At 51.5% G+C, this 12,600-nt stretch overlaps 1 protein-coding gene across 1 annotated transcript in view; it reads right to left on the bottom strand.

The window, feature by feature from the left end:
- The window catches only part of LOC118075785 (sodium/potassium-transporting ATPase subunit alpha-2), a 36,520-nt gene extending 34,483 nt beyond the window's left edge, over positions 1 to 2,037 (bottom strand). Inside the window, exon 1 of the mRNA XM_035098025.3 lies at positions 1,839 to 2,037. Within this exon, the coding sequence (XP_034953916.1) occupies positions 1,839 to 1,850 (12 nt within the window). The 5' untranslated portion in view covers positions 1,851 to 2,037. The remainder of the gene's footprint in view (positions 1 to 1,838) is intronic.
- Between the last annotated feature and the right edge of the window lie 10,563 nt (positions 2,038 to 12,600).

Raw genomic sequence — 12,600 nt, forward strand, 5'->3', positions numbered from 1 at the left:
GAATGTAGGGGGCAGAAATCAGCCATTGTCTCTTCCAATTCCCTCTGTATCTTTTCTGTCTCCACTGCATTAAAATAAAAACAACACCTTGCAGTGGCCCCAAAATCCCTGAGCTCCAGTCCCCATTCTGGAAGGGCAGCCAGTGGGGCTCCTGTCACCCCTCTCTGCACTGGTGGCTTCTCATGAAGTGCCAGGAGATAGTGTATTACAGTATTTCAAGTTTCTAGACCCTAAGGTTACGCTGAAAAACCTTTCAGCGATGCTCAACAATTCAGAATCCAAACAAAAACTATTGTCTTTCTCCAGTTGTGGTTTTGAAAGGTTGTGGGATCTTATCCTGCATGGCTCAATTCTAAATGAAGATGTTGAATGGGATCCAGACGAACTAATCCATCCCCTGGCTTGTACTGGACATGGATTCAGATTTTCCCACGGGGACAAGATCTTGTTTAATTAGGAGAGGATTAAAAGTGAATGAAAACAAGCCCTCCTGGAAGCTGATGGAGAGTGACTACGCAGCGATGTTTCACCATCTACCTTTCCGACAAAGAACACAGGATCATAGTCATTTGGACTGAATTATACATCTGAAAATGAACCCCTGGAGTCCCAGCTGCGCTAGATCACAGGTAAAAGATGAATCTTCTGCGGTGTCCCAAACATCTGGGGTTGGGTCAACAAATGCTAATACCCTTTTCTCTTTCCTGCGGGTGGTAACCATGACTGTGGAAAAAGCGATCTATAGAGGAGGATGGTGAGTGCCTTTTCTTTTATCTGTTTTTGTGGGTGCAGAGAAGGGAGCGTTCCCCCAACCACCAAATTGCACCAAATGTTGCATCAGGGAAAAGAAACACTCAGCAAACCGTTCTGTGAAAGCTGAAAGTTGGCAGTCACCTTTCCCAAGGAATTATCAACAGTCTAAAAGAAAGAAACCCCAACAGATGCTTTTGTCTTACAGAATATTATATTTGTCTGTTAAATATGTGAGAAACCAACACATTCTGTGGCATTCTGTGTTCTCCTGCACCCCTCTCTGCCACACATAGTGAGCCACCCTGTAAAATCTGACAGCGAAATACTTTTTCTGACAGCTGGGGTGGCAGATTTTGCCAGCTGCCGCCACCACCGGCCACGAGGTTCTCACTAGATGCTCAAAGTGAAGGCTACACTTTGTAGGTGCAAGAACAACAGCACAGACCTCCTGGCCAGGGGCAAAAAACCCTTTTCTGAACTCAAAGCAGGAGCCCAAAGTACGACAGAGGGCAGCAGAAAGCATCCCGCTGGAATCCGGTGAATTTCAGCCCCATGACATTTACAGCCCAGCTCCTCCACTCAAAGCAACAAGACGCCCCAAGCTAGTCTACATGAGCGCAATACCTAAAATTATTAAATGCAATCCGTGGACCCGATCCTGCGCACCCCTTTCTGCCAAAGCGGACCACGCCCAGAGAGGACCACAATCTGCCCAGCCCAGCCACTGCCTGTGGGGCTAATCTCCATGGAGCTGCTTTTAAAGGTGGGTGGGGGATATGGAAACACTTATTTGGGAACAAACGCACCTTCTTATCTCCCAAAGAAGGCTCCAAAGGGGGGCCTCCACTGCACAAATTCACTCCAATCTCCTTCCTCCAACCCTTGCCTTTTCTCTATCTGTGGGCCCTTCCTCCTTGCCCCCCACAAAACCCCACAAGGCATGCACCCACACACTGGCCTTCTCAGGGACCCCTGCAAGTGCCCCCCATTACTTTTCCTTTGCAGTACTTGTTTGCACCCCTGACAGCCCACCTCTCCCCCCCCCAGATATGGCCTTTGGGGGCCACAGAAGCAGTGGTACTTACCCCTTTCCCCATATTTGCTGGTGCAGGAGACGGAGGGGACGGGAGAAAAGGGGGTGGGGAGGGAGAGACAACAACAACAAAAGGGCCTATAAGGAGCACATGTAGGAGATATACATTCAGAGGGGTGGGCCTTTCCTGTCTTTAAATAGACGGCTGGCTCCCTCCACTCCTTCTCTGGACAAATGCACTTGTTGAAACTGGATCTTCAGTTGAGAGGGGAGAGAGAGAGAGAGAGAGAGAGAGAGAGAGAGGCCGGCCCCTCCTCCCAGAAACCTCCCTCTTTTTCCTCCTGCTTTCCCCGGCTCCCCTGCCCCATGAGCCCAGCCCCCTTTTGCAGTGCAACCCCACCTCCCTTCCTCAGGCGGGAGGGCTCTGCCCACCAGCAGTTGGCTCTGCCAGGGAAGGCTTGCCAAGCTGCACCCCCTCCCAGTCCCTTGACCAAGGAGAAACTGACCAGCTGTGTAAAAAATGCCCCTCTATTCCCCCCCCTTGCGCTAGGGAGCTGTGACACGGGTCTCAAAGGCACATGACTGATGCCAACTTTCTTTGCAACTTGGTCCCTGCCACACCTTTCCTTTCCGCAGCTGCTGTTGCGAGGCGTGCGTCTGAACCCACATGCGTGTCCAGCATGCCAAGTGTTGTCCTGTGTGTGCGCACACACACCGAGAGGTTTGGGAGCTTTCGCTAGAGTTATGAACACACGTTTGCCCTTATGCTCTCAAGAAGTTCTCACGCAAGAGGAATAAAGAAATGTCAGTTTGTTACGTGAAGTGAATGAGACTGAGTACAGTGGTACCTCGGTTTTCGAATGTAATCCGTTCTGGAAGACCGTTTGAGTTCTGAAACGTTCGAAAACTGAAAACTCAGGATCTTGCACTCAGCCAAAGCTGCGTGGCATGTTCGACTTCCGAGGCACATTTGAAAACCGAAGCATTTACTTCTGGGTTCATCAACGGATTGTATCTCGATGCTGCTTCAGACAACAAAGTTGGGATATAAGCAGGGCAGGAAATCTTCCAACACGAATCCAAACCACTGGATTCAAGTTACAAGAAAGGAGATTCCGACAAAAAAAATTAGGAAGAACTTTCTGATGATAAAAGCTATTAGACAGTGGAACTGTCTCCCATGAGAGGGTGATGGACTCTCCTTCCTTGGAGGTTTTTAAGCAGAGGTTGGATGGCCATCTGTCCTGGGTGCTTTAGCTGAGATTCCTGCCCTGCAGGGGGCTGGGCTAGATGGGCCATTGGCCTGAACCAGCATAAACTATGGTTAGTTTGCTCATCTGTGAAATAACCCATGGTTAAAACAAATCATGGTTTTAGTGTTATGTGCTCACACAGCCGGTGCAAGGAAAAGCCCGGCAGGGTCGTGGGCTTATGAGATGAGCCTGATGTGTCTTCTGGTGAAGCCGTCTGAGAAGGCCTCTTGAGGCACGAAGCAGCCTCCGTCCGTGTCAAGGCCTCTTCCCCACAAGGCCGTGGGGAAAGATAAGCGCCATCAAAAGCTTCACACAGAGATAGCCTAATCCTCAAGGCAGTAGTAGAATTCAGATGGATCTGCAATCGAGGACCCCAAAAGGATTTGATTAGGTTCAAAAACCAAGGACTGTGCGTCAGGAGGGAATCACGCTACCTGGGTGATAAGGACTGAGAGCCATCAATCAGAGGCCCTTGCGAAAGGTTGAGGGAAGCTATTATCTCTCTCTGGGATGAGGGGGATCCTTCCTCTCCCTCCCTTATCAATGGCAGTGAGAGGCGGTGGCGGCTGAGGCAGGTCAGAGGTATTTTGCCAGAGACTGAGCGCAGGGCTGGAGCAAAAAAAAAAAAAAAAACGACCCACAAAAAAGCCCAATCCTAATTCTGCCTGCTCTGAATTTTGTAGCTCGGTTCTCCTGCCGACGAAGGTGTGCGAAAATGCACCCACTTGGGTAAAGCATGCCTATAAAGGCATGTATTATTGAAAACAACAGCCAGGAATGCATTGCATTTGGGAAAATTGCTTTGCAAAAAGTATCTTAGGCAAAATTGTGTGTGAAGATGTGTCTGTTAAGGAGAAATTCGTACTAAAATGCTGATGAATTTTCACGAGGGTGTGAACAAAATATTTAGGCATACTTTCCCCAAATATATGCAGCTACATTGGTTGGAGAATGTATCACAAAATTCAGAAAAGTGCAAATTTCGAAGGATGGCTGTGTTAAAGTTCACATATTGGTTCGAGAATTAAAAATTAGGTGGTTTTTCATTTATTCATCTGGCGGTCCGGCTGAATTCTATGGGTTGTGCTCAATCCTAGTTCTACTCAGAGTAGACCCATTGAAGTTAATGGGCATGGCTCACTTGGGTTCATTCATTTTGATGTGTCTACAGTGGGTAGGATTTAATTAGTTTTGCTTTCCTATCTCCCCTCCTTCTCCAAGGAGCTCCAGGGGGCAAATGTGGTTCTCCCCTTCCTCACTTAATTCCGCCCCCACAAGAGCCTTGTGGGTTAGGCCAGGCTGAGGGGCAGCAGCTGGAGAAGAGAAGACTGTTTGGTGACATGAGGGCTGTCTTCAAAGATCTGAACGGTCACCACATCAAAGATGGAGCAAGCTTGTTTCCTGCTGCTCGGGAGGAGAGGATCCAAACCCATGGACTCAAATGTGGCAAGAAAGGAGATTCCAACCAAACACCAGGAAGATGGATAGGCGCTCTTAGTGGAATGGGCCACCTCTGAAGGTGATGGCCTCTCCTTCTTTGGGGGCTTTTAAACAGAGCTAGGATGACCATCTGCCAGCGATTCTTTAGCTGTGATGACCCCGGGTGATGTCACCTACTGAGACATGGCCGAGGGGGGATTTGAACCCTGGTATCTCCTAGGCAGTGTGGTGCAGCCTGACACTGTAACTACTATACCACACTGCCTCGGCTGAATAAAACCCTCCATGTGAGGGGGAGGGGCACCACCTTGTCCCTTGGGTCCTGCCCAGAGCTTTGCAAATAGACCACAAGAACCAGGGCGGTTTCTGGGGGGAAGGGGGGGGTCCCTCAGGGATCCTGGACGCAGGCCATATATAAGCAGGATGCTAAGATCCATAGCCAGAAGGCAAATTTGGGCACCCTGTGGGCTAGAGATGGTTTCTCATGTGAAGAAAAGGACGAGAGAACTTAGCCAAGGAAGTTTTCCTGGCCTTAATGAAAGGCTGATCCTCCCCTGCTGGTCCACAAGGAATTAAACTGCAGGGATTGAGGAGCTGAATTATTTCTCTCACAAATCTCTTTTTAATATGCTTTTGGAGGGAAAGGAAAAACCTGCTGCAATGAGTCTCCCTCCAGGGCTACGGGGAAGGCTAAGATTTTCCATCCTTTGCATAGCGATCTCAGCGTGTACGTGCTGCTCCCTCGGTGTGTGGGTTGCTGGTGGGGTTTTGCCTCCCAAGCGCCCGAGATCCTCCGCCCTGCAACGAGACCAGAGAGGGTGTGTGGTCTAGTGGTTAGAGCACCAAACCAGGACCTGCGCATAGTTGAACTGTGGAACTTACTCCCACAGGAGGAAGGGATGGCCGTTAACCCAGAATCCTTTGAAAGAGGACAGGACAAATTCACAGAGGACGAAAAGCAGCTATCAGTTTGCCCTCAAGAGCTTAAGAATAGACAAGGGAAAAAGAAGAAATCCATCGGTCAGGAGGTTGTGGTATGCATGCTTATGATGGTAATGGCAATAACCTGGAGAGCTGCTGCTAGTCAGAGTGGGCATGATGGGCAAGGGCCTGATTCTGAGAACTTCCCGCGCCCCTCTACCCTTCTTGTGGCTTCACCCCCAGGCTGGAAGGCCTCACCCCAAACTCCTGAATGCCCGACTTCAAGAGAGGGCAGGCCTGACTCCCCAGCCCTCTTCCTGAGCAGAATTCGCTGCCCCAAATGTCAGGAGGCCGTGAGCCTGGTGTTGCGGATTCGAAAGCAGTTGGAGGCCGAGAGGTGACAGATTTTTGCCAAAGGTCCCCAAGGTAAAATGGAGCGATCGGCTCCGCACAGGAACACTGAACGCACACACCCTCAGGAGAAAAGAGATCATTAGCCGTGGCTCCTGTCTTGCAGGGGGTTGGACTAGATGGCTCTTGGGGGTCCCTTCCACCTCTACAGTTCTACAGCTCAATGAGGGACGAAAGCATCCCGTGAAAGCTGTTGCTTATTGCCCGAGTTCCCCTCCCCGAGTCCTTGAGCTGACCTTGGCGTGGGCAGCTTCCTCAGCCCCCGGGGTTTCGTAACTTAGGAAACCAAAACCTTGATCCTTGGCGCTTGTCCTTTCTTCCCTACATTCCCAGCCTTTGCACGCCCAGAACAGCTCAGCAAGGAACGGCTGCTGTGGCTCAGGAGGGAGAACACCTGCTTTGCATACAGAACGTCCCGGGTTCAATCCCTGCTGGCTGCCAGTTGCAGGAGGGGAGAGAGTGGTCTTGAGTTCGGATCCCTTGTGGGTTTCCCTTTGGGGCATCCGGTTGGCCACTGTGAGAAGAAGACGCTGGGCTAGATGGGCCCCCCTGGGCCTAATCCAGCAGCCAGGCTCTTCTTACATTCCTATGGAGCCTCCAGGTTCAGTGGCAGTCTACCTAGACTCCTAGGTTCCTGAGGGTGTTTGGCCACTGTGAGAACAGGAGCCTGGGCCGCCTTTGGCCTGATCCAGCAGCCACGCTCTTCTGAGGTTCTTCGCAAGCTGATATAAGGAGAAAATGCCCTGCTTCCATTTAGCTCCTGTACCAATTTGTGAACCTGCAAAGCCTTGGGGAGATTTTTTTTACTCCCTAAGAATGCAGTAAAAGGCTCTATGGCAAAAGCCATCTCTCTGAGCCTCACCCCACCAAAGCAGCTGATGTTTGGAGGTAGACTGCTTCTGTCATGGAGGCTTCGTTTTACTCCTGTGCCTCTTCTGTTGCTCCAACCTCTAGCATCGCCCTTTGAAAGCCATTTGAACCTGGTGCCATCACCTGATCCTGCGGCAGTGAGTTCCTTCAGTCAGTTGCATGGCCATCTGTCAGGGATGCTTCACTTGCGAATCCTGCATTGTAGGGGGTTGGACTAAATGACCCTTGGGGTCCCTTCCAACTCTGTAACTCTACGATTCTATGGATTATGCACTGAATCCCCTTGAACTCTGGGAGGCCTTGCAGGTCTGTTTCTAAAGCTGGAGCAAAACTGATAAGGGAGAAGTGGGGGGAAGGGGAGGAGGCAGTCGAATATCTGAGGCCGCCACAAGGGATGCTGGCCACATTGCGGATCTAGTCTCCCAAGGAGGCAGCTAAGCAAAAGCAGCGATGAGCCTGGGCTGGTCTCTAAAAGGTGCCACAAGCCTCGTTTGGCTGTATTTACTACAAAAAATGACGGAACGTTTCAGTGCATCCTTTGCACAGGAAGTTGAAAATCTCTCCTGTACAAAATTCTGATTTTTCCTTCCATCTGTGGCGCAAATCCCATGTGGGGAGAGCTCTGCTGCTGCCCTGCTTGCGGAGTTCCCAGAAAAGACATCCGGCTGGCCACACCAATAACAGGAGGCCGGCCTGGGCGGGACCCCTTTGGCCCCACAAGAAAATCACGGAAGAGGAGAAATCTGGCGATGGCTACTAACCACAATGGCTATGCTCTGCAGCAATGCTTGAAGGGGGGGGGGAGAGTGGGCCTCATGGGTCCTGATCCATAAGCCAGGCTCTTCTTAGGTTCCTATGGAGCCTCCAGGTCCAGAGGCAGTCTATCTCGATTCCTAGGTCCTTAGGGGTACCTGGCCACTTTGAGAAGAGGATGCTGGACTGGAGGGGCCACAGGCCTGATCTGGCAGTCTCTTTTGATGCTCACCATGCTCACCCTTGGAGGTTCCTTCTAGCTCTATGATTCCTTGAACTCTGCACCCATAAAGAGTAAGAGATAAGGAAACGCTAAACACACAGGAAATTGGAGGAAAATAGCTGTGATTCTTTCATTGCGGTGGGTTGGACTAAAGGACCCTTGGGGGTCCCTTCCAGTTCCACAATTCTATGGTAGTAAAACCCAATGGTCTGGCTCTGCTTGGAAGCCTTGGCGTGCTGCTGTCCCTCAGCGTCCTTGGGGCAGGGAGACCCCACATGCTCCCTCCCCCCTCCTCTTGGCCTCCGGTTGTGACACTGAAAGGGCCAGGGTGACCACGGCTCACCCCCTTCTTTTTCTAAAATTAGCCGTGGCAGATTCCCACGAGGACTCTCTGTTTACATGTCCCCTGTCCGTTTTGCGAGTTGAGTCCGAGTGCCAGTGGGTGACGGACGGAGAGGGTGGCTGCGTAACAAACCACCAGGAACGAGGTCACAGACCTGAGAACAATTTGCTCATGCCAGCTATACGATTAATTATAACGTAAGAACGTAAGGAGAGCCCGGCTGCGGGATCAGGCCAAAGAGGGACCACCCAGTCCAATATCCCAAACTCACAGCAGTCAAATGCCCCATAGAACCAAGGAATCTAGATAGACTGCCTCTGGACTTGGAGGTTCTATAAGAAAAGCCTGCTGGATCAGGCCAAAGGGAGGCCATCATAGTATCCTTTCCTTCCAGGCACCCACAAGCATGGTGGGGAGAGGTCAAGGGTCAAGATTTCGGTCTCCTTGAGCTTTTCTGCACAGACCTTCCAGTTTGCAGATAAACTGTGTGTTCCTTCTGCCCCTGAGAAGAGGCAGAGCTGGTGATGTGCTGTTGTTTTTGAGCAAAGCGCATGTCCACAAGCAGTTTTGAGTCTCTCCCCACATCTGCCCTGAGCTGCCTCCCCCGCAGAGATCCTGCAGGGACTTGGCCGGATCTTGGCAAGTCATGGAAGAACCAGCTGACCATCCCAGCAAGGGCCGGAGGTTGGCGGGAGTCCGGCCCTCCAGGGTTCCAGCTCCTTTCCTGCCCTGGCAGGAGATGCTGATCCTTCCTCAGCTTGAAGCAAGAATTGCAAAAAAAGATTTGCAGCGTCAGCAGGAGAGACGCACACAGATTGCAGAGACCAGGTCCTTGTTGCGTAAAGGACTCCCCCTCCTTGGCCGAGGCTGCCCAGAGCCCAGTGGGGGCCAATTATTGCCGCAAAGAGGAATTTGAGGGCAGTCTGATGTGATTGGATGGCGCCTGCTGAGATCAAAGCCCATGGCAACCCTGGAGCAAGTGCGCAATGTGCATTGGGGACACAGAGAGCCGTGTGGCGCAGGACGTGGCGCTCTTAAGGCAACATCCTCTGCGTGTTTGCCAGTCTCTGTTTCAGCTCCACCTCAAGGAGTGTGTAAATGAGAGAGACACACATCGCACCACTCAAATAAGTAAGCCAAGGCACGTGTGAGCGCGTTTCTATACGAGAAAGGCCACATCTGCGCCATCCATCTAGAGCGCACTTAAAGCGCATGAGTTGATAAGAACATCAGGACCTAAGAAGAGCTGCTGGATCAGGCCAGTGGCCCATCAGTTTCTCACCGTGGCAAATGCCTCAAAGAACCAAAGAATCCAGATAGACTGCCTCGGTACCTGGAAGCTCTACCATAACCTGAGAGGAACCCTGCAGCTGGGCCAGGCCAAAGGGGGCCCCATCTTGTCCAGGGTCCTGTCCTTGCAGAGGCTGAAAGCCCCTAAGAACCCAGGAGTCTTAGTAGACTGGCCCTGGCGGTTCCATCGGAACGTCAGAAGATCTTGGCTTCTGGATCAGGCCAAAGGGGCCCCAATTAATTCAGCATTTTCTTCTCGCAGGGTCCAAGCAGGACCTGCATCATCTCAGACGGTGGCAGGGCATCCCTCAAAATCCCTGAGAGCCCCTCGCAGGGTCTCCTAGCCATGCCAAGAGAAACCAGGATCCTTCCCTTCTGCAAAGGGGCAGTGTTTCTCCTCTCACCCCAAAAAACCTGCAATAAAGGAAGCCGGGATACACAGCCCACCCACCGTCCTGTTCCCCCTTTCTACTTGACCCACATTATAAATCCCAAGCTTGGGGGGCGGGGGCAGAGATGCTCTCTGCCTCAATTGTCATTCAGTGGAGGGCTTGTTGGAACTGAATAACTGAATGGGGGGGAGGGAGGAAGAACAAGGTGGAGGGGGAGAGAAAGGACCTAATTTCTGGCTGCCGTCAGGGACACATAGAGAATGTTAAATGCCTCTTGCCAAAGTCCTTGAGCTGTGGAGAGAATCACAAGAGGCCTCTGGGAAAAAGTAAAACACACACACACACACACTATGGAGTGGGAACATGACCCACAACTCTGGGCCACCTTGCCAAGAGGAGTGGAGGGAGTAAAACGGAGAGGAAGGGGTTCCCCTTCTCTCCCCTGACTCTTCCCGGAGTCACAGAATCATTGATTTGTAGTGGTGGAAGGGATCCCCAGGAGTCATCTAGCCCAACTCCCCTGCAGGAATCGTAGCTGAAGAATCCCCGACAGGTGAGCACCCTCTCTCTCCTTATAAACCTCCAATGAAAGTTGGGGTAATCAATAGACTGCTTGAGGACCTTGGAGGGTGTTGCATGGGTTAGAGGGCCGTTGGTGTCCCTTCAGATCCTACAATTCTGCGATTTTGGATCTTTGTTGGAGGGCTTTACACAGAGGTCAAATGGCCGTCGATAGCCCTCTCCTCCTCCATGAATTTGTGCCATTCTCTTTCAAAGCCATCCAAGTTAGTGGCCATGGCTGCCTCCTGTGGCAGGGAGTTCCACGGGTTCACCATGCGCTGCCTGAAGAAGTCCTTCCTTGTCGCTGTCCTGCGTCTTTCAGCATTCAGCTCCCCTGGCTGCCCACCACTCCTAGGAGAATCTCTTTAGCCCCTCTCTCCAGGCCATGGGCAATTCTACGCACCTTTATCATGCCACCTCTCCCTTGCCTTTTCCCTTCTGGCCCTTCATAGACCTGCATTTTATTCCTCCTCTCTCTGAGTTGAGCGGGTTCAGTCCCCATGGAAACGTCCGAACCTCCCAGCAGCCCCAGAGGCAAGAAGCTGCCACAGGAGGGAGAGGACGGGTTTGTCTTGGGAACAGAGGAGCCAGCCAAGGCATTCATAAGAGCTGCCAGCCTGCTTTTCAGAATGGACACTGTCCTTAAACTCCGGAAAAAGCTGGTACATTTTGCACTGCGCTTGAGGTTAGACTAAATCAGTGCTTACTAAACCTTTTCGCCCCCTGGCTTCCATAAACCCATCCCTATAAAAAGCATGAATCGGAACGATGCTATCAGGCAAGGAGGCTTCAGGGGGTGTAAATGCCCACGACTTTCAAAAACTGGCGTCACTGGATAAAGTTTTTTGTTGAATTTATTAAGTGGTTTGTGCAATTAATGTGCAACTAATTGCTAACGCTTTGACTTTTTCTTGTGTTATCCTCTTCCTTAGCAGGCTGTGCAAACAGGGTAGGGGGCAGTGGGGATGTGCTTATGGGACCAAGGGGGAGCTGATCCCCCAAAGTGTGGGAACCACTGCTCTGTGAGGGGCCCCCAAACCTCTCACTGCCCAGAGATGGGGGTGCCAGTATTTCTAGCCCAAATAAGACAGAGGTCCTCATTGTGTCTCAACTCTTCCAGATCTCCAGGAAGCAAAACAATGTTTGCATTCAGGGGGATATTTTTCTCTGGGAATGTGTGTGTGTGCGCAGTGCTTGGAAGCAGTTGCTGGGTTGGAGGGGGGGGGCAGGGCGGGAAGAATAATGGGATGCTGCAATGGAGGAGGCTGGGGTAACTTAGTGGTGGGACTCTTGCTTCAATTGAGGCTTTTGCTCCCTGGGATCTGGCACTGCTTCTTGCCAGACTGGATCCTGCCTTTTGAGTTTGGTCTGAAGAAGGCAGAGGGAGGGGGCGATGGGCCTTCTCTCTGCAGCAGACCCGCAGGTGGTATTGCAGCACTGCAACCAGCAAAAGGGTTTCACAGGGTTCGGCTTGGGCTGCCCTATGTCCAGGACATATCCGGAAATAGTGTCCGGGTGGAATTTCCGAAAACCGGTTAAAATGCCCAGGGAAACCCCTTCAAAATCTCCAAAAAGCCTAACAACTTTTGTGCCGGATTTTCACTTTTTGAAATATGGCAACCATAGGCTAGGTGATTCTCCTTTTTGCCAACCTTTGGTTCTTCATATTTGCACGCTTCTGCGTGCTTTAAAGTCCCCACGAGCATTCACCAGCACTTTACTGCAAATTTCCCCCAATATGCCGATCCCTGGGCTCTTAGGCCACGGTGAGAGCAGGAGGCTGGACTTGAGGGCTTCTCTTTGGCTTGAGCCAGCAGCAAGGCTCTTTCTGGTGTCCTTGTGGAACCTCCCACTCCAGAGGCAGTCTATCTCAGTTCCTGGGTTCATAGGGACATTTGGCCCCTGTGAGAGCAGGAGGCTGGGTTAGACGGGCCCTTGGCCTGATCCAACGGCAGCAGTGCCCTTCTTATCAATGATGAACAATGCCGATCAGAGAGCCTTCCCAAGCTGTGCAAATAAATTCAGTAAGCTGCGGTGAGCTTGCCAAATCTATCTCTGGAAGGGGCCGTGATAATCAGAGCTGAGGAAGATGTGCTCTGTGGGATGACCCAGCAGCCCACCAAACAGCTCTGGGTTGGAAAGATGTTGGGACCGCTCTCTGATGCAACAGGCAATTCAGAGGCTTGGAGGGGCCTGTCCCGATGGCCCCCACCTCACCATGGGGAGGAGAGCCTCATGTTATCCCAGGTGGGGACCTGCAGTGGAGAAGGGACCGGGGTCATCCTCGCATGACAGCCGCATCAGGAAGTTGGAAATGATCATAATAATACTAAATAAATACAAATAAGCAGGAGAGT

This window comes from Zootoca vivipara, chromosome 16 (genome assembly GCF_965207765.1).
Source record: "Zootoca vivipara chromosome 16, rZooViv2.hap1.1, whole genome shotgun sequence".
In the NCBI taxonomy this organism is placed as follows: Eukaryota; Metazoa; Chordata; class Lepidosauria; order Squamata; family Lacertidae; genus Zootoca; species Zootoca vivipara.